Raw genomic sequence first — 23,222 nt, forward strand, 5'->3', positions numbered from 1 at the left:
AAAGCTGGCCAAAATCATGCACAACTCCAAATCCATACTGACTATCAGTCATCACAGTCGTTCTCAAATCTTTCCCAATTTCACAAGCTTTTGTCAATGCCACTAATTCAGCAACTTGCGCAGATTTCACTCCTTTCAATGGTGATGCTTCCATAACCTCTGAAACTTTGCACACTGCATATGCTGCACATAGCACACCCTCATCATTCCTCAGACATGATCCATCCACAAACAACACATGATCACTCTCATGCAAGGGAAGATCCCTTATGTCTGGTCTCGGTTTTGTACAGTAATCAAGCACATCCAAACAATTGTGATCATCTTCTGTCTTCACACCCACATTTTCAATATCTGGCAACAATGTCGCTGGATTCACATTCACACATCTCTCAAGAGTCACATTTGATGCTCCCAGAATGACTTTCTCATATTTAGTCAGCCGACTATGTGACATATACTGGGTTCTGCTTCTTGTCAAAAGAATTGCCACATTATGAGGTACGAATACCCTTACAGGATATCCCATTATGATTCCCTCACTCTGTTCCAGGCTTCTGCATGTTGCAGCCACAGATTTCAAACAACCTGGTAAACCTACAGCTACAGGGTCAAGTGTCGATGAGAAGTACGCAATAGGCCTCCTCAGCTGTCCGTGCTTCTGAATTAGCACTGAAAGTGCACATCCATTTCTCTCACTGCAGTACAACTCAAACTCCTTTTCATAGTCTGGCATACCCAAAGCAGGGGCTTCAAACATTCTGCTTTTCAGCTCTTCAAATGCTGCCATTTGTTCTCCATCTAGTTCCAATGGGTCTGTCATCTCACTTTTTGTCAGCTTAATCAGTGGCTTTGCTATCAGAGAAAAATTAATTATCCACTGACGACAATAACCCACCATACCCAGGAACATTCTCACTTCCCTCTGGGTCTTTGGGGCCTTCATTCCCCTGATGATTTTGATCCTGTCATCAGTCACCTTTCTCAGACCTTTTCAATATTGTGTCCAAGATAATGCACCTCTTTCTTGCAGAATTGCAATTTGGCTGGAGATACTTTTAACCCTCCATCTGCCAGATGATTCAGTAAAGCTATAGTATCTACTTCACAAGCTTCACGTGTCTTTGATGCCACAAGTAGGTCATCAATATACTGCACTAGTACTGAGTTTTCGGGCATAATCAAGCTCTCCAATGATTTTTTCAATAACTGATTGAATATCGAAGGACTCTCTGTATACCCCTGTGGGATACGACACCATGCTAAAATACGCTGGCCAAACCTAAATGCAAAAATTGGCTGGCTGTCATGATGCAATGGAATTGAAAAGAAAGCATGACACAAATCAATCACTGTATACCACTCAGCATCATGTGGAATCTGATACAAAATCACTGATGGATTTGGCACAATAGGACAACATGCCACCACAATCTGATTAACTTTTCTCAAATCTTGTACAATCCTGAACTTTCCATTAGGTTTCTTTAGCCCCATTATCGGTGAATTACACGGGCTACTCAGTAGTTCTCTCAGAACTCCCTGCTGAATCATTTTCTCAATTATAGGAGTTATTCCTTCAATTATTTCTGGTGTCATTTTGTACTGAGGAATGTTAGGATAAGTAATTCCCTCTTTCACTGAAATTTTCACAGGATCTACATTATTCATCAATCCCACATCCTCTCCAGTAAAATCCCAAACTGTCCTTTTCACTGTATCTCTCAGCTCTCGAGGCAAATCCTCCGGATCAAACACAGCAAATGCACCAACCATTTCACTTTCTCTATTTCCTAGAGTCATTCGGTACAAAACATCCTCATCTGGTGTCTCAAAAGCTATTCCATCTGGTGTACAGAAAATTGTACAGTTCATCTTACACAATAGATCCCTACCTAACAGGTTCACTGGACTAGTGTCACAGACGATAAATCTGTGCATGTCTGAAAATTTCCCTATTTGTACTCTTACTGGTTCAGTAAGACGTGTCCTGATTTGTGTATTGGCTACACCAACTACTTGGATTGCTTCATCCGAGAGAGGAAGATTTCTAATATCTGTTGACCTGACAGTTGATCTCGTTGCACCTGTGTCTACTAAAAAAGTAACACTTTCTTCATTTATTTTCCCATCTACAAATGGTCCTGCCTGGTCTATTTCTAGAGTTGCACCAAGTATGCACTCTTCTTCCTCTCTTCGGCACCGTCAATAATCACCCTCAGACTCACTCCCTTCATTCTTTAACAAGTACTGTTGTACCTGGTTAGAACGCCTTGGTTTGTTTACCTGTTCATCATTGTAGAATCCTGAATCCTGATTATACTTTTGTGACCCTCTATTCTGCGGCAAGGGCGGTTTTGGCTCTTGACTCTGCTGTCTCACAACTTTCTGTTGTTGCTGCTGTTGATTATTTCCCTCGTTCTGCACCTGTTGATTTAAGGGTTTTCCTTCATTATTCACTAATGGTGGATTGGTACACACAGATCTCCAATGTCCCAGTTGGCCACAGTTGTGACATGGGAACTTCTTTTTAGCTTCCTCAAGATTCCCCTTTCCTTTCCCTGCATACCTAGGTCTATTCCCTGCATTATTTCCTGCACTATTCGCCTGCTCCACTAACTGTGCTTCCTGTCTTTCCGCAACCTTCACTTGTGCCCACATTGCTTTTTCTTTCAGCTTTCTCTGTTTTGCTTCAATTTCATCACTGAAGTATTTTGCATGTCTCAGAATCTCATCTATTTTCTTACTCTGCCAGTCCACTGTGTGCTCACGAATTCTCTCACTAATCTCAGGTCTCAGGCCATATACAAATCTGTATACAAAATGACTCAAATCTTTGTCACCCAGGTGTTCATCTCCACTGAATTGTTTAAAAGCCAGTATCAGCCTCTCGTAAAAAGCATGAACTGATTCTTTTGCTTCCTGTTGTGTTCGATCTATTTTAACCCAGTCTGTCTCTTTTGGAGGTACCTTACTCTTCAGGTATACCATCACCTGTTCATATTTTCTCATTACCTCTGGATCTGGTACTCCTGTTCTCTGATCTCGTGGATATTCCTCAGTAGGCCAACTCACAACTATTTTACACTCAGTCCACAAGTCTGCTGGAACAATTATATCAAACAGACTATTCAGGTCAATCCACAGCACTTTTGACAATTTCACAAACCTGTCTACCTGCCTATACCACTCGACGGGCTTTTCTCTCAATCGAGGGAAATCATTCGTAAATGATAAAATATCCTGTCTGGTCCATGGAACATGTACATATCCTCCTCCAGGTATTTCTCTCATAGGATAATTATCCACTGGTTTCTCCTTTTCTCTCACAGGAAATGCTGAATAAGTTCTATCTCCTGATTCTTCTCTTTTCTTGTACCACCTATCCTTCCACTTCTCTACATCACCCCATCTTCGCAATAATGCGACCATTTCTTTAATCTGTCCTGTTCTACCAGTACCATTCAAATTTTCAATATCTTTGTCTGTAAAATCCATCCTGTAAGACTTCTGCAAAGCTTTCACCTTATCAATGTCAACTCCCTGTTCATTCGCTATTGCTCTTAACCTGTCATGTGTATTTCTCGCTCTCTAGGTGATATTTTTGCACATAAACAACAGCTCACCATCATGATGGTTCTTAAGAATTTCTGTTGGAACTGTCCCTGCAACAAGCTCTTCTAGTTCTACACGTAACCTAGCCACATCAATTGCTTGTGAATCTTTATCCCTCTTTTGAAGAACTTTCATCCAATCATTCAAATCTTCAGCTGTTATCTCAGTAGTTTTTCTCACTGGAACCACTTTCTTTTGCGGTTCTAAAATCGGCATCCCTGAACAACTAGCTTCACTAGCATCCAATCTTGAATTAGACTGTACCTCTAATCCTTCACTACATGTGTCATGTCTGCTTTGTCTCAGATCACTACTTTCTGTCCTTCTTCCTGAATCTCCTGAGGGACCAGCTAAACTTGTTATCTTATTCCCAACATATGGAATCACCAAACCATTTTCACCTGTCCTCTGCTTGTCAAACACAGGCATAACCGGACCTATGGTTACAGGCACCGTAACAGCTTCCAGATTCTTTGTTAATTCCCTAATCTTTTCAGTCAGCTCTGTTGTAGTTCTGGCTAACTCTCTTGTATTCTCGTCACCACATCGATTCTCTCTCTCCCTGAAAGGATTACCACTTCTTAACTCAGGTGTCACATTTTCTGTTTCAATGATACGCACTGTATCTCTTATCGGAGAAACAACTGGTGTACTCTCGTCTGGTTCTGGTCTATATGGAGGTGGTCTCTTGTAAATCATGTCATTCAAGACCTCATCCTCATACTCATTAACTCCATATCTTCTCACTTCTGCCTCAGGAACCCTTTCTGCTCCCTCTTCAACTGTTCTCATAGGATATAATCCTTCTGACATGCTAGCATCTCGCCATCTTTTCATTCGATCATGATGAGTTTCACGATCATGTCTCCTCCCAAACATGTACCTGAAATGTCCTCCAGACCTCTGTTTTTCTCGCTCATGTACTTCCTCTTCCCATTCCACTAAAGCCTCAAACTGTGTCGGCCTTGGTTTTGGGTCAAGACATAACATCTTTTCCCGTAAATTTCTCAACACGGCCAGATTAAATGAACCATGTTCTGGAAATGCTAGAACACCATCTTCCTTGGTATACCTAACCCAATTCTCCAACCATATACAGGTATGATACCCATATCTCGCAGCCATGAAGGATGCAGGTGTTTTCGCTGGAGGTAACAATTCACCCTCTCTTGTTTTAACATCTTTATCCTTGTCGAACCAGCGTTTTATCTTTCCGAACAAAGATTTTTTCTTTTTCTCTTCTTGGTAATACATTTTTAACGTTTACCAAAACTTTCTAATCCCTTCCGTATTACAACTGCACAATACGATTTTTCAACCAATAACAGCGCGACTCACACTAACGCACCAATCCTGGAGCGCCTACGTCACTAGAATAGCTCTTCCAATCCTTGCGCGGCTCACACCAACGCACCAATCCCAGCGCGAACACTATTCTGATCCAATATCCAATCAGAGCGCGGTCTGTTTGACGTCAGCAGTCGCTGCAGTCGCTTCTGTCTCCTGTCTTCTGTCACTCGTCTACCCCTCCTTTACAAAACTCTTCAGTAGACTTTGTGTCAAATTTCTACAAAATCTATTAGTTACAACATATAAACATCTCCATTGTCTGCTTCGCTAACCACAGAATAGTAAAGAAATCTATTTCACAAGAATCCCGTTGACACAGTAGCACATCCCTCTACTCTGCCCTTCTATCATGCATTCATTAACTGTTTCCTCTAGGACTTGTCCAAAGAGTCTTACAATCAACTAAATGTATAAGCATTCACGCACATTCATACAAAAAGAAATATAGTACATACACACAGAATCCTGCTTCCCGAGAACAGCGAACAATCTGTCCCACTACAGAATTATAACACACGTCAACCAAGCAGCTTACCTCTGCCCAGTTCCTCAAACAAGCTCAGAAAATACCTATTACTTCTCCCGCGATAAGCTTTAACGGTGAACCTTACGGATCCCTGGGACTTAAGACCAGAGTTTCACAGATAACCTTCGCTACCATACGCACTCCTTATATACCAGAAATATTTCTAATAGTAACATAGGACAATGTCACTGATTCCGAACCCAGACAATGTGACGCGCAACTTCAATTGTCACACGTTTTTTTCCTACAATCCCGTCTTTCCCGAGAGCAGCATATACTTCCCTCTGCCCTACTACGGAACTGCTACTAGCTCCCAAGTTCCAGAAGCACTACATATAACTCAACATGACGACTCCAACATATAGTATTAGTACATATACCAACATCAATCAATAATCAATAATCAATAAGCTAATGTACAAGCAATCTAATCAGATCAAGACAATCATCAATAACCATCCTAACTCTGCTACCAGGAAATTGATGCAGATCAGGGTGTACAAAATCTCCCTACTTCCACGGATAGAGTAATTTCACAGTTACACGCACATACACTCATCATACACTAGGGCCCATTTCAGTAACATACGCTCAAATACTCTACCAGCACTGAACCTGTGGAAAGAAAACTCCTAAACACCCTGCATCTACACTGAGGTCGATAAGACCTAGTTATTGTAACTGTCCTGAATCATGATCTAAACAAACTATACAACAATAATCAAAATAGAGTACTCAATAATTGACAAGAAATAATAACCAACACCGTATTTAAAATTATGATACTTTATCTAAAATTAGTCAAAGAAAATCAATCAGAATAAATCATTCTTCTCATAATTACCTATTCTAGCTAAATGTCAGAATGGGTCAGGACAGGTCTCTCAGTAGAAGTCTCCCGAGTCGCCGTCCTCACAACGTAGATCCTCACCAACGCAGGTTTGGGAAGAAAATGGCAAAGTGGCAAAAACCCTCTCTAGGCTAACAATATTTATAGTATTTTAAACAAAAGAAAGCAACAAAAAGTGTTCTTTACGTCCGCTGAACCGCTGAGCAGAGCGAGAAGGAAAGGATGTAGCATCGCTACATTTGGAAAATCTCCGCTCAGGAAAATCACAAAAATAAAAAGACAGAACAGGAACCAAAAATTAAAAAGTAACTTTCGACAACCACATTTCCTCGGAACTAACATGATGAGCTCAGAGTTCATTCATTATGGCTCCTTTGTCCTCCAAGGCTATCCGGATGCAGCTGGAGGCTTGCCCAGAACTGCTGCTGTCCTCACGGAAAATTTTAACCAGGCGAAGACTGTGGTCAGATGACTCACGACCATATTCAGCAAGGCCTTCTCATCACAAATCACTCACTCGAGGCCAGGCTGCAAACGGCGGCCATTTTACGTTAGGCCAAAATAGATCATCTTAATTGAAAGAGACAAAAACAACGTTACCACAGCATAGTGATTGGACAGTGTTAACCCCACTAATACCCTTATGTGTATGTAATTATCTAGCCTTTGCAACACAGAAAAGCATTAATTCGAAAGCGTTTTGTGCTTTAAAATAAACAGCACTCAGCAACGTTTATTTAATAAAACATGCACATTATTAATAGGCAAACGAAAACATTCCCACGTGTCGGTTTTCTTCTCATTAGTACATGTTGATAAGTAAAAAACACTTACACAAAACAAATAATTAGTAATTAATGATTAATAATTTTAATTATGACAAATAGACAAGCCAGAGCTTAAAAACCCAATAGATTTTCATCAGAAAATTCTGCTCCAGCACTTGCACCCCTTACAGTAGTATAGGCTACCTATATCCACACCTATATACAGACACATATAAACCTATAAGCCACTCCTATGGCAGGCCTTGACAATCCTGAAGGCAGAGTGCTTGGTTTTGTGTGAGAGGGTGCCCAAGCATGAGCTGAGCCCCTCTGCAGCTTTCGGAAATACTTCCTTATGGCTGTTCTGTGATACAAAGCCCGGTGCACAGCTGATTTCGTGATATCCACGCTTTTTTGATTTTTGTTCTTGAAATAACTTTCCTGGTAATGAATCCATGTACTCCAAATTTTTGATTGCTTTTATTTATTTGAGTTTTTCTCCACTCGTGAGATACTTAAATCTTAAACTGCTTCTCATGCCACGAGTATGCCCATCCAAGCCTTTTCCCGGGCACGTCTTAAGACATAAAACATCATCAGTTGTGAATCTTGTATGACCCAATGCATTTCGGGCTGCTTAAAAGCCCTTCTTCAGGGGTTTTCTACAATTAAAAGAACATTGCTATTAAAATGCTGTTTCAAGCCTTTGTCATGAGCTATATACAATGCTACATAAGCCAGTCAATACCATGTGATAGTGCAACGCTTTCCCTCTAAATACAGAACTATATTGCTGTCGCCGTTATACCTACTCCACCCGTGAACCCATTGTTTAAACCTCCCGTTTTTAGCCTGCTGATTAATGCCAAAAACACTCTGTTGTTAACCTCATCTCCTTTACCCACTACTGTCTCCCGTCTATCGGTACGTTGCTTCTACTCCTAAACCTGGCCGCTTGCTCACGTACCTTAGCAACTTGATGTTGTAACGTTCCCTCTCACTAGCAAGTCTCTGCGTCATTAGGTGTTCCAAATCACACCGGGACTACCCTTTTTTGTCCATGTTATGCAGCGCATGAAACCAGGGCAGTTCACGCAACCCAGGACGCACGCATTCAGGAATCATCAATATGTTTGGAAACACCGAAGTATTTGTCGGAATAGGGTGTGCACGGCTATTTCAAGTTCAATATTGTCATTAGACTGCCCTAATTGCAAGTTGCACCCCATGAGGAAGAAAGAATAACAAACTGAAATGGACATGAAAACGCTCGTGAGATACACATCTCAGACATTGAGGGAATATTGTGAGCTAAAATGTGGATGAGTCAAGTTTACGGTCCTGAACATTGTGTGCAATATCGTATTCATGTAAACAACGCAATGTTTGATAACACTTCCATGCATTTGAAAAGCATTTTGTCATCCGTACAGCGCTACTAAGAATATCATTAGGGAGGGCGGGGTACAGTTCTAAGCGCTGGGATTATTGTGGGCCTAAGAGCGGTGAGAGTAAATGGGTAAGGACATTCAATCAGGAAGCCGTACTCAGGGGATTTAATGAGAGTTGAATTCTGGGGTATGGAGTCTCGAACTTTAAAACAGAGACTACCGGCAAAGCATGATAGGTCAAGCTGTTGAGGCGGGGCAATGTCACATGGTTAAAATCAAAAAGGGTAGTCCCGGTGTGATTTGGAACACCTAATGACGCAGAGACTTGCTAGTGAGAGGGAACGTTACAACATCAAGTTGCTAAGGTACGTGAGCAAGCGGCCAGGTTTAGGAGTAGAAGCAACGTACCGATAGACGGGAGACAGTAGTGGGTAAAGGAGATGAGGTTAACAACAGAGTGTTTTTGGCATTAATCAGCAGGCTAAAAACGGGAGGTTTAAACAATGGGTTCACGGGTGGAGTAGGTATAACGGCGACAGCAATATAGTTCTGTATTTAGAGGGAAAGCGTTGCGCTATCACATGGTATTGACTGGCTTATGTAGCATTGTATATAGCTCATGACAAAGGCTTGAAACAGCATTTTAATAGCAATGTTCTTTTAATTGTAGAAAACCCCTGAAGAAGGGCTTTTAAGCAGCCCGAAATGCATTGGGTCATACAAGATTCACAACTGATGATGTTTTATGTCTTAAGACGTGCCCGGGAAAAGGCTTGGATGGGCATACTCGTGGCATGAGAAGCAGTTTAAGATTTAAGTATCTCACGAGTGGAGAAAAACTCAAATAAATAAAAGCAATCAAAAATTTGGAGTACATGGATTCATTACCAGGAAAGTTATTTCAAGAACAAAAATCAAAAAAGCGTGGATATCACGAAATCAGCTGTGCGCCGGGCTTAGGAGTGAAACTTCGCTCCCTTTTTGTCCATGTTATGCAGCCCATGAAACCAGGGCAGTTCACGCAACCCAGGACGCACGCATTCAGGAATCATCAATATGTTTGGAAACACCGAAGTATTTGTCGGAATAGGGTGTGCACGGCTATTTCAAGTTCAATATTGTTCTGTGATACAGCCATACCATATACTCTTAAGTGCATTATAACCTTGCTGTAAATGCTAACTTTGGAATGGCTGCATCAAAACATGTCGTGTTTGGTGTCAAAGGCTTTGGAATCCTACCCCCCACCCCCCACCCACCAGTTCTGGCGGTGGGGGTAGCATTCCACCCTTCTAGCGGGAAAGACATGTTCACACTGGTCAAACCCGGTAGGACTTTCCTGAGCCCTGGCATCACAAAATGGATGCCTCTGCCACAGACACGGGTCTGGCTTCCTGCTGCTGACCGAAACTCTGGCAGGGGAGGCCTGGACAATAGGTTTCCTGTCGAAGGGAGGTGTAACCACCTCCCCAGACAGGCAGATGTGTATTGGGGCTGGGCAGGAGTACTCTCTGGTGCTTTGAAGTCCTGCACTGGGGGCACGTTTGCTGTCCCTGTGCATAGCCCAGTTCAGACCAGTTGCAGGGGCTACCTGCCCCTGCTCTGTCGCGAAACTGGACAAAGGAAATGGGTGTAACCACCCCTCTTTCCAAGCCCACCCATAGGTGGGGCCTTAGAGTTAGTCCATCCCCTAAACTTGATATAACTATAGGAATCCAGTTCCTAGGACTTTAGATTACCCTGGACGAAACTCTGCAACATATATCCTGGACCTTCGACTTTCTATCACGACTAGAAGACGGAAGAAATCTCCCTTGGGGTCAAGGAGTGACTCCGCTGCTTGGCAGGCACCAAAGAAGCAACTGACCGGTCTGCATCGCTGAAGCTCCCGCCAGACGCCGAAGTCTTTGCATCACCAGAGGTGGATTTCCATACTTCCCAGAGGCTACCCTGAGTCCACAGCAAAGCTGAGGCCCGTGGCTATCGTGGGTGATGTGGAACCGTGACCCCTGGACACCGTGAACTTTTGCAGCAACACTATCTTTCTGGCCCCCCTCGAAGTTGTGCTTTGGGCTCTGAGTAGCCCCAGCCTTGAGCACCTCCTGCACCGAAGATTGTTGGCCTCCACTCCACGAGTGACCCGTGGGCCAGCTTCAAGTGCTACCACTCGAGGCTCCTTCGCGATCACTAGCCCATTGGCTAGCAGGTCCCTACGAAGGCAACGCCTTTTCTAATTGGGCTTTTCTGGTTGCTCCAGACGTGCCCTGACTCAGCCTCACTGGGTGAGTCCCTCAGACCTTGCTGGTCTGCACCACAGTCCTTTCTCTGAATTCCTGTGACTTGCTATTGCCAAGGCTTGTTGGGTCCATTCTGGTCGCCAACACCACAGCACTCGACAAACTTCGTGAGACAGCTTGAATCCGGCTCGTGGACTTCGTCAACACCTCCTGGACTTCGTGGCTGAAGTGTCAAGACACCCATCAACTCACCTGAAGCACCCGACATCTGTGGGCATTGGTCCATCCTGCCCTTGGTCACTGGCTAGTGACCCAGACTCTGTCCCCTCTGCTTTCAGGTTCCTTCCATCTTAGATCCAGGCTTGGATCTCTTCGGACACTTCTCTTCACGGCAGCAGCAGTTCTTTGCAGGCTTCCATTGAAATCGACGACACGACCCGACACCAAAAGACACCTATGCACCCGGCTTCCCTGGGTGAGGTAACTCGAGTACTACGGTGCTCTCGTGGGTGCTAGCCCTAGAACTTCTTAAGTCCAAAAGGGTTTGGTCCTGACTCGATTAGAAGTGTCCCGAATCTTTAAATTTCCAACCGCGATATTGCCCATAGAAGATAACGGGAACCAGCGGTTGAGTTTACACACTGCATACAGTCCCCGTGGGTCCCCTGTGTCACTACCTTGCGTGGTTCCTTGGGGTCTCAGCGATTCTACTGGCTATAGGCCTTGTGTCTATTCCAGTCGTGGTTCTTATACCACTTTTTTGGCATATGGTTTGGTACGCCCCTAGGGCCCAAACGTGTATTTGTGCTATTACTGATTCTTGCTAACTTGTAAACAAAGTACTTCGAACTCCAGTCTTATAAAGAGACTAGAGGGGTGTGTTTTATCCTAAATACATATATTTTGAATATATACCTGGTGTGGTTGTCCTTTCATTTGATCATTCAAGAGATTATAGACTGGTAAAAACAAGCTGCTTTACATTCCTTCAAGACTTAGCCTGAAGGCTGCTCTCCATAGCTACCACTGTCCTGACCCTCCCCTAGGTGGCTCCCGAGAGTTAGTCCAACCCCTTACATGGGTATAAGGTAGGAAACCTGACTACAGGACTTAAGATTTTACCTGGACTAAACTCTGCAAGCAGAGACCAAGTACTTTGACGGTCTGTACTTCGCTGGACGACAGAAGAATCTCCCTTGGAGTAAAGGAGTTACTCCCCTGCAGTAGCAGGCACCTTAACGCATCTGACTGGTTTGCATCTCCCGAGCTTCTGAGGACTCCGAAGATTTCTGCAACACAGGAGGTGGGTTCCTGAGTGTCTCCGAGGTCGGTCTGCTCTCTCAGGAATCCTGAGACCAGTATCCCTCGTGGGGGCCGTGCAACCCGAACCCCTGTGCACCTGTGTACTTTTGCATCTGCATATGCTTTTTGGCGATCCCTGAGGCTGTGCATTGGGCTACGTGTAGTCCTGAGCCCGAGCAGTATTCCCACCGAAGATTTCCGGCCTCCACTCCATGAGTGCTCTGTGGGCTGGTACTTTGCGATTCAGCTCGAGGTCCCTTTGCGATCCCTGGTCCATTGGCCTGTGGGTCCTAGCGAGGGTCACTTTGCATTTCCTTGGGCTTCCCTGGTTACTCCAGATGTGCCCTGACTCCCCATAGCTTGGAGAGTCCCCAGGACCTTGCTGGTCCTCACAGTAACTTGTTTCCTCTGCCCGCATGGGTTGCCTTTGCCAAGGCTTGTTGGTGTTCAATCCGGACAGTGGCCCCTTAGCACTCCACATCCTTCGTGGGACAGCTCACCTCCGGACTTTGGTTGTCGTCGACATCCCCTGGCCCCTGTGGCTGCAGACTCAAGCATCCCACCTTCACACCTGAAGCACCCGACATTGGTGGGCATTCGTCTACCAAGCCCCTGGTCAACCTGAAGTGACCCAGACTTTGTCCCCTCTGCTTTCAGGTTCTTCTCACCTCGGATCCAGGCTTGGATTCCACCTGACACTTTTCATCTTCCCGGCAGCTGCACTTCTTCGTATCACGCCATTGAAAACAACGAGAGTTTTCCGACACCACTTGACCCCTATGCACCCGGCTCCTCTGGGATAGGTAACACGGGTACCTCAATACTCACAAGGGTGCTGGCCTTAGAACCTTCTATGTTCCAAAGGATTTGCTTGAAGTCCTCTCCGAAGTGTCCTTAAACTGTAATTTTCCAACCTCGACTTTCCCATAGTGTTGTACGGAGCTCGCATCTGTGTTCCTACACTGCACCCATCCTCCGTGGCTTCCCTGTGTCACTCCTTTGGGTGGTTCCTTGGGATTCCAGCAATTCTACGTGCTCTAGGCACTGTGTCTAGTGAAGTCATTATTTTATACCATTTCTTTAGTATATGGTTCGGTCTCCCCCTGAAGCCCGCTGTGTATTGTGCTTTTTACTGTCGTTCTATTGATTAAGTATTGTGTGCCTTGTGCTCTAATCTCATAAAGAGGTTAGTAGAGAGTGTCTAGTAATAAATACATATATTTTGTACAACACTTGTGTGGTTCTCCTTTAATTTGATTATTCCGGAGGTTCTGATCTGGTAAAATAAGCTGCTTTACATTCCTTCAAGACTTAGCCTGAATGCGGGGAGATGCTAGGGGGCTGAAAAGATGGCCGCACTACCTGGACCGGGGGAACAGTCGGAGGTGGAGGGACCCCTTTGCGGACCATTGACGACCGCGATGGCTTCGTAGGGAGCGGATCCCGTCCGGGACTGGTGAGGCGCACTGTGACTAACTGGGCCATGTCTGGCAAGACCGCTTTGCTACTGATTGTGCCATGGGACCCGCTACCGGGACGGGTCTCCCCACATGGCCGCCGGGAGCAGTGCAACCGGAGCTGCGGATGCCTGGTGAGACGGCTGGAGTGGCATGAGGGAGGAGCGCGAGAACGGCCGTGCGCTCCCGTAGCCCGATCAGCACCCGCGGTGGGAACCGCAACTACGCGAGGCAGAGGATTGAGGCCTACATGCCGTGAGTGAGCCTGGATGTATGCGTTGACCCCGCCATTCCCACATTAACTGGCGCACCCCCCTGGCAATACACTGGTGGATCCCAGAGGAGAGGGTGGCACGGGAACAATAATCTTAAGGAACAACGTCTTTGTCATCGGCTGCTGCCCCCCTACCCTGCGGTAGGCGGTGCACGGAACTAAAGTCTGAGGCCCGCATCTTACAGTTCCGGACATGGGAGGTGGGTGTAGCTGCCCAAAACGCCTTTAATTTTGAGATTAGGCTTGCACGGGGCCGGTGGACCTGTTGGCTTGCAGAGGGCGTCGGTGGAGGCAGGGTGTCGGACTTGGGGGATTAAACGGGGACTCAAACAGCAGGGATGTTCGACTCTGTGAAGGCGGCTGTCCCCTTGCCCCCCATACTACACACTCGTGGCTGCTCTCACAGTGGTGGCGGAGAGTCGATGTGGTCTCCTACCTGATATTGCCCTGGCCTCCCGTTAGAGAGCGACCCTCACCTCCCACATAAGAAGCTGTGCCTCGCTACAGAACTAGTGAGATCAGTTGGAGTTGCGCTAATAGTCCCTTTGCCACGTGGCGCCTGGAGAAGAGAATGAGCGTCTGAAGGAATCGAAGAGACGCCGTCGAATGGAGGGGTAGCCCACACCCTCCGCTCCGTTCAGGGGGTGTTCAGATCTGACCAGCTCTGGTGCTCACCCCTTGGCTGACGTCCGAATTGGACCTGAAACCATTCACAGCCCTACCACCCTTCAGAGACTGGGGGTTACAGACATTGTAGAGCTGCTACCGTCCTGCAGCTGCACGGCCGGTCGGGAAGGCAGCCCGCACCGTCTGGCTCCGGCACCGTAACCCCTCACGTCGCCTGGGACGAGCGCCCAGAAGACAGAGATGAGGGCAGTAGCGGTGTTTCCCACTAGCCCGATCAGTCGTAACAATGGGAAAGCCAGACGGCAAACAACCCAAACTCAATTTTGACACACTTAAGACACCCAGAGGGCAACCGCCTGATCCAGAACAGGACAACGCGGGTCAAGAGGCACAAAGCACAGATGAAGTGGACATGAAAACGCTACTCCACACAATGAAGACTAGCTTCGCCTCCATAGAGGGGAAGATGGATTCCATGTGCGCCAGAATGGACCAGATTACTCAGACAATTGAAAAACAGGACGGTAGGATCAATGAGGCTAAAACGAGCATTTCCACGCTAGAGGATGACCACATGCAGGCAGCAGGGCAGGTCACAGATATGGACAAGTTGCTAAAGGTGATCGCAGCCAAAAATGAGGATATAGAAGCCCGCATCTGCGTAACTGGTGTACCCGAATCCACCAACACGGGAAGACTCGAAGATTATGTGGAGCGGCTGCTCATCACCTGCTTTGGTCAGGAGGCCTTTTCCAGGATGCTCATAGTGAAGAGAGCGCACCGCACACTGGCTCCCAGGCCCCCGCCGGGTGCACTGCCTCGACCTATAGTTGCAGACTACTCAACTACCGCGACCGAGAACCGCCCTGCTCAAGGCAAGAGAACTTGAAAACGTTGTCTTTGAGAACAATGCCATCTCAACCTTCCCTGATTTTACTCTAAATGTTCAGGAAGCGAGAAAGAAATTCATCCCCATTAAGAAGAAGCTCCAGCATGAAGGAGTGGAATACGCAATGCTCTACCCAGCTAGACAACGGATCACCCACGACGGTCAGCAGCACATATGCACCACCCCTCAGCAAGCGGCAGACTTCTTTAAAAAAAACTGTACTGGCAGCCAAGAGTGCGTAGAGATCCCCGTCGGGAGGCGGGGGCAGTCCGGCGCATCTTGAAGAGGACTGAGAGACCTGCTGGCGCCGAACCATGTAGCTGACGACAGGTAGACATGCTGACTTTGTCGAACTGAACATTTGCTGAAACAGAGGTAACGTTAAATGTGATTGATGTAATGTATCTCGCCTATTCCTAAATCTTTGGGTATGGATGTTGAGGACCTCATCTGATACTGTACCAGCACTCCAGGGCCCCCTCCTACACGCCACCATGGTATGGGAGGAGCCGTCATAGTCCAATTTAGCTTGCGTCAATATCACACACATACAGCTATCAGTGCAGAATTGACACGCCCATGCATATATTGGAGATTGAGATATGACGGGTGAGAGACAGACAACTAACATCAACACTGGAATGAACCTCCTCACTTGGAATGTTAGAGGGCTGGGGGACCCCAGAAAGAAGCGACACATTCTGGCCTACTTGGACAGGCACCATGTTAGCATAGCTATGCTGCAGGAAACACATACACTGCCCCACAAGCAGCCCCAGTTTGCCACCAGATAGGCCTCATATAGATACATCTCCTCGTACTCTGCCTTCTCCAGGGGGGGCGGCAATTCTTATCAGAAAAATGGTACCCTACGTTGAGGAGGGCTTCACACTTGACCCAGAGGGGAGGTATTGCATTACATGGGGGAGGCTGACATCGGCGTCCGTCACGTTGGTGTGCAGCTATGGACCCAATGTGGACGACGAAGATTATTACATCACTTTATGGGCGCGCATAGTCAGTATCGGTTCGACCCACATCATATGGGGGGGGACTTCAATTTCACCATAGATCCCACAGAGGATCGCGCCCACCCACTGCCGCACCACTACTCCAACGCGCAGCATCAGTTTCAGCACATAGTCACTGACAATCTGCTGGTAGACGTCAGGCGCCACCATCACCCGGCCCAGCGCGAGGGCACATTTCACTCGGCAGTACACAATACCTAGTCCAGGTTAGACCTGTGGCTCGTATCACAAGAAATTGCACTACGTGCTCTCACTTCCCGCCATTTAGACCGCACTTACTCGGACCACTCTCCTGTACTTATGTCCATGATGCCCCCGGGGTTGTCACTTCAACCTAGACAGTGGTGCCACTCCCCTGCAGCGCTCCTTGATGCAGTGTTTCAGTCTGAATTAGGGAAAACACTAGAAGAGTATCTGCGAATTTATGTAGACTCAGTGCCGTCCCTAGCCACTGTATGGGTAGTGCTGAAGGTTACTGTACGAGGCCACAGCATTGCCAAGGCGGGGGTGGAATCCTTAGAGATATTCGCACCACAATAGCATGCCTAGAACGCCAGATTAAGCACCTGGAGACAGATGCACAAGGGACGCATGCAGGCCCCACACACGCTCAGATACGGGAGACCCTAACAGAGTACCAAGCCGAAGCGGAAAGGGAATGTCTCTTCCAAGGTAAATACTACATGTCGCGGAGATATGGCGAGGCAGAGTGCCCTGGCAAAGTGCTTGCCAAAACCATTCGACCACCTGAAATGGCCAATCATATCCTGGTTATTCGAGATAGGGAAAGGAAGACGCATAGGGACACGGAGGCCATTCTGGGAGTCTTTACTGCACACTACCGTGCATTATGTACGTCATGCGCGGCGCGACAGGATGAGACTCCGCAATACTTTCAAAAGGTGGAACTGGCCTGGCTTAGCAACCAGCAGAGGGAATTCTTAGCGGCTGACTTGGGACTGGATGAAATACGGGACGCAATAATGCAAATAAGTAACGGCAAAGTGCCGGGACCAGACGGCCTCGGTATAGAATTCTACAAAACCTATATAGACACACTGGCTCCCTTCCAGAAGGCTGTTTATGAGGAGGCAGCCCAAATGGGGACACTCCTGCCTACCATGCGGGAAGCAATGTGGTGTCACTACTGAAGCCCGGAAAGCCCCCTGACTCCACAGACTTGTATAGACCACTTTCACTGATAAACTGTGACGTCAAGATTCTGGCAAAGGTTTTGGCCAATAGACTTACACTTTTGATGGATAAGCTAATTCGACCTGATCAAGCGGGTTTCATACCCGGCAGATCACAGAACCTACAGACGCTCTTCTCTATACTGCACAGTATTGATCAAGAAGAACAGGTGGTGGTGGTCTTCCTAGACGCCACCAAAGCGTTCGACTCCCTGGAGTCTTGACACACACGGGATTTCCACTGAGATTCTTCATGTGGATTAAACGGTTATACAACCAACCCTTCACTTCCTTGCTACTGAATGGAGACCGCTCCCCACCTTTTGGCATCACCAGAGGCATGCGGCAGGGGTGCCCACTTTCAATAACCATGGAACCGTTGGCCGCCACGCTACGACACCATCACAAACCATATGCACTCGACTACCCCACGAGGCCCGTGTTAATATCACTCTATGCAGACGACATCACATTATATGTGCGTAATCCTGCGGATGGATTAGACCCCATGATATGCGAAATAGTAAAATTTGGGGCCTTCTCGGGCATTACCATCAACTGGGGTGAACCCCAAGTCATGCCGCAAACGAACTGCACCAATCAGTTCCCAATTGACTATCCGCTGCTGTGGAGTGATGACAAGGTTCGATATCTGGGAATAACTGTCACCAGAGACAGGGAAGAACTACTGCGAGCCAACTATGGAGTGGCCCTCACTAGGGTAGAGGACCTAATTAACAGATGGATTGCCCTCACGCTCTCTATGGCGGGTCGAATAGCCTTAATGAAGATGATCGTCATGCCCAAATTTTTATACTTATTCACAAACATCCCTTATTCCCCGGGACGCCCTTTCTTCACTCGGCTGAAGAGCCAACTCATCCGACTTGCATGGGGAGGGAAACAACCTCAGATCAAATGGTGCACCCTAATGTTGCCATTTGCCCAGGGTGGGTTTGAAACGCCAGATCCTGAACTCTACTATCTCAGTGGTCAGGCGCACTTCGCCGCGTATTGGCTCACCCCTCCGCCCTTCATGACACATCTGGCTGTAAAACAGGGGCTTATGGCACCATTGTCTCTGTCGGGATTCCTAGGTGTGGACGACAGGACTGCTGGGGGGAGGAGATCCACTGTGGCTTGTACAAACAATGCGAGGCGCGCCATAGCCAAAAGGTCCCAAGTTACCATGCTCTATTCCCCGTTACTCCCTTTACTCGACCAACACAACCTGCCAGTTACACAGGAAGGGATATGTAAACGCATGCTTCTCCGATTAGGCATACATACCTGGGGAGACATGTATAATCAGGGGCAGTTCAAAACTGAGACCGCATTCTTAGGAGACACATTGCTAACTGCCATGGACTATTTCTTATATATTCGCTTGCGACAAGCTGTCAAAGCTGCTACCCCCGCACTTCCAGAGGAACCTCCTACATTGCTCCCATTGCACCACACGTTACGGGCCAGGGCGTCACATGCTGTGTCCCGCATCTATAAGACATCCATGGGGGCTGGGACATACGATGCAATGACAGCAAAACAGGGATGGGAAGTGGAACTGGGACATCCGATCACAGAGGAGGCTTGGGGATACTGCTGCCAACAAACTTATCGCATCACCGCTAGCAGCAGGTTTCGAATTATTCATTTTAAATTCCTTCACAGAATGTATTATACCCCGGTCAGGCTACACAGACTCCAACTCCGGGAGGGCGACAGATGTGACCGCTGTAGACAGGAGAAAGCGGGTTTCTTACACCTGGTGTGGAAATGTAGGACCATGGCACAATATTGGACTGAAGTGGGGAACGCTTTGGGGGAAATGATTGCGACGCCACTCACTATCACACCAGAAATGAGTCTACTGGGATACCTCTCAGGACACCATGGTAGCATTAAACGATTTCTCGCGATAGGCTTTCTCGTGGCCAAACGTAGGATCGCCTGCAGATGGGGAAGGGGCAAGGCCCCCAAATTTAAGGACTGGTTGAAGGATCTTAGCTATTGCCAGGAGCAAAACAATATTTACGCTGAATTACTATCCCCCCCCCCCCATTCACGTCCCTGTGACATCTGGGAACCGCTCACTAGCTATTTGCTCAGAGTAAATGCACCAGACACAGCTGTTGAGGACGTACCTTCGCAAACTACACACCACACTGAGAACGATAGGCCGCAAGATCAGGAGGGTGACCATTGATGCGATTGTTGAAACAATTAGTCCATCTCTCATCCCAATAACGACTGTTATATGCTGGACCCTATGTAGTTATATTCAATCTATGTACTGTGCTGCTGTATTCATGGACTGTTACTGTAATGTCTACTGCACCTTGTAATTGTGATATTGTCATACTGAAAAATGCCAATAAACAGAGTGTTAAATAAAAAAGACTTAGCCTAATGGCTGCACTCCATAGCTACCACTAGGATAGCTTTCAATGAAGGTTATCTTTAACCTAATCATCAATAAGGTTTGTTTGGACTGGTACAAGGTGCCCACTTTAATTAGTGGAGAGCATATACCAGGCCAACTTCTTACACATGGCTTGTTGAGGCCCCTTCTGGCATGTCTGCTCCCTCTCCGGCTCGCTTCCCTTGGCTGTAGCATGGTTTGGTGTTGGCCCATTCTGAGATGTCTGCTCCAACTCTGGCTCTCTTCCCTTGGATGTAGCACGGTTTGTTCTTGGCCCCTTCTGAGATGTCTGCTCCCTCTCCGGCTCTCTTCCCTTGGATGTAGCATGGCTTATTCTTAGCCCCTTCTGAGATGTCTGCTCCAACTCTGGCTCTCTTCCCTTGGATGTAGCACGGTTTATTCTTGGCCCCTTCTGAGATGTCTGCTCCCTCTCCGGCTCTCTTCCCTTGGACGTAGCTTGGCTTGGTGAGCCCCCTTCTGAGATATCTGCTCCCTCTCCGGCTCTCTTCCCTTGGACGTAGCATGGCTTGGTGAGCCCCCTTCTGAGATATCTGCTCCCTCTCCGGCTCTCTTCCCTTGGATGTAGCATGGCTTGGTGAGCCCCCTTCTGGGATATCTGCTCCCTCTCCGGCTCTCTTCCCTTGGATGTAGCACGGTTTGTTCTTGGCCCCTTCTGAGATGTCTGCTCCCTCTCCGGCTCTCTTCCCTTGGATGTAGCATTGCTTGGTGAGCCCCCTTCTGGGATATCTGCTCCCTATCCGGCTCTCTTCCCTTGGATGTAGCACGGTTTGTTCTTGGCCCCTTCTGAGATGTCTGCTCCCTCTCCGGCTCTCTTCCCTTGGATGTAGCATGGCTTGGTGAGCCCCCTTCTGGGATATCTGCTCCCTCTCCGGCTCTCTTCCCTTGGATGTAGCACGGTTTGTTCTTGGCCCCTTCTGAGATGTCTGCTCCCTCTCCGGCTCTCTTCCCTTGGATGTAGCATGGCTTGGTGAGCCCCCTTCTGAGATGTCTGCTCCCTCTCAGGCTCTCTTCCCTTGGATGTAGCATGGCTTGGTGAGCCCCCTTCTGAGATGTCTGCTCCCTCTCCGGCTCTCTTCCCTTGGATGTAGCACGGTTTGTTCTTGGCCCCTTCTGAGATATCTGCTCCCTCTCCGGCTCTCTTCCCTTGGATGTAGCATGGCTTGGTGAGCCCCCTTCTGAGATATCTGCTCCCTCTCCGGCTCTCTTCCCTTGGATGTAGCATGGCTTGGTGAGCCCCCTTCTGAGATATCTGCTCCCTCTCCGGCTCTCTTCCCTTGGATGTAGCATGGTTTGTTCTTGGCCCCTTCTGACATGTCTGCCCCTCTCTGGCTCTCTCTGCTCGCAGATGGCTTGTTCGGGCGGTGCCAGGACAGCTCGTCACAGGACAGAACTTTCTTCGACGTCACCCCCCAGGTCCTCCATCGGATGCAGGGTGTGCTCCGGCGCCTCATGGCTCAAGGTAGGTGGAATTAATCTCACAACTTCTCAAAGCCACCGTGAAAAGAGGGAGGGCCTAATTGATAATCTAAATACTGTTATATCCTATAGGATTTATATTTTGGCAGACTGGACATCCATCACTGTTGTGATGGAGTAACCCGACCGAAATCGGCCCTTAAATTAATCAGAACCAGTCCCAAATGAAGGGATCCCCTGCACCGTACAAGAAGTTTGGGATCAAGATGCCTCCACTAAGCAAGTGCAGAACACTCCCGGTTCCCAGTAGTGGAGATGCAGATCAGAGGAGCCCTCAGCTCACTCCTGGTTAGAATAGGAATCCCTCGACTGAGATCTAGATCAGAACAGCTCTCAGCTCACTCCTAATTATGATAACGCTCCCTCTAGCTCAGCTCCTGGTCAAGGCCTTGCCTAGCTCACTCCTGGTGAGGATAACACTCCCTCTAGTTTAGCTCCTGGTCATGGCCTTGCCTAGCTCATCCTGGTGATGATAACACTCCTTCTAGCTCAGCTCCTGGTCATGGCCTTGCCTAGCTCACTCCTGGTGATGATAACACTCCCTCTAGTTTAGCTCCTGGTCATGGCCTTGCCTAGCTCACTCCTGGTGATGATAACACTCCCTCTAGTTTAGCTCCTGGTCATGGCCTTGTCTAGCTCACTCCTGGTGATAGTAACACTCCCTCTAGCTCAGCTCCTGGTCATGGCCTTGCCTAGCTCACTCCTGGTTATGATAACACTCCCTCTAGCTCAGCTCCTGATCATGGCCTTGCCTAGCTCACTCCTGGTGATGGTAACACTCCCTCTAGCTCAGCTCCTGGTCAAGGCCTTGCCTAGCTCATGCCTGGTTATGATAACACTCCCTCTAGTTTAGCTCCTGGTCATGGCCTTGTCTAGCTCACTCCTGGTGATGATAACACTCCCTCTAGCTCAGCTCCTGGTCATGGCCTTGTCTAGCTCACTCCTGGTGATGATAACACTCCCTCTAGCTCAGCTCCTGGTCATGGCCTTGCTGCAGTTCACACCTATTGTGATAAGGTTTCATCCAACAATACAACACAATGATTGCTGCTGCTCGTGCCACGTTCTCATGAAGCCCCCTCTACCAGAGCACAAGGTTAGGAAATGACGTCAAGGCACACTAGGTGGTCACAGTGCCCCTTCCAGGGAGCCCACCCCCCTAATGTTCATTCTGCACTCTCCCTGCCATGATAAAGTCCCCACTGATGGAGCTTCAGAGCAGCCACTCATGGAGCCCTCACCAGGGTCTCATAAAGTGCTGTCTCGCCTTCTTACAGCGCGACACTGCACACCAGGTTCCCATAATGTCCCTTTCACTGAGATGAACAGCAGGACGCTCATTGGAGCAGCCCAGGCCCTGGTAACCTTCCCTTTCAGAGAGTCCAGGTCTGCAGGGGTCTCCAGCTCACGCCTGCTTACCATCAAACTCCTTGTGCAAGGTTTGCTTTGCGCTTTGTTCAGTGTGCATTCTTCCTTGCTGAGTGTGTCCTGCATGCACAGGCTTGGTGCCCCTGTCCCCCGGACACACTGTGCATTATAGGAGGCGCGGACCGATAAATGTTAGTCAGACTTATAGAGCGCCCTCTCACCCGCCGGGCGTCCTGGCGCTGAGGTACACTAGTTCAGCCATACACAAAGATTGCAGTAAAAATGCAGTTGCTGATGAGAGCAGGTCTGTACAGCACCATCGGGAAAGAGCCGGGTCTTTAATGTCTTCCTAAACCGCAGGAGGTCTTCTGTCTGTCTGAGACTATATGGTCGCGCATTCCACAGCCGGGCGGCTGGCACCCTGAA

At 47.8% G+C, this 23,222-nt stretch overlaps 1 protein-coding gene across 5 annotated transcripts in view; it reads left to right on the plus strand.

Moving 5' to 3' along the window:
- The window catches only part of PTPRN (protein tyrosine phosphatase receptor type N), a 472,242-nt gene that overhangs the window by 210,315 nt on the left and 238,705 nt on the right, over positions 1 to 23,222 (plus strand). For all 5 annotated transcript variants that reach the window (XM_085650116.1, XM_085650114.1, XM_085650115.1 and 2 more), the window contains exon 3: positions 21,298 to 21,411. In XM_085650116.1, coding sequence (XP_085506242.1) covers positions 21,298 to 21,411 — 114 coding nt within the window. The remainder of the gene's footprint in view (positions 1 to 21,297; positions 21,412 to 23,222) is intronic.

Source organism: Triturus cristatus, chromosome 3_2, assembly GCF_964204655.1.
Source record: "Triturus cristatus chromosome 3_2, aTriCri1.1, whole genome shotgun sequence".
In the NCBI taxonomy this organism is placed as follows: domain Eukaryota; kingdom Metazoa; phylum Chordata; class Amphibia; order Caudata; family Salamandridae; genus Triturus; species Triturus cristatus.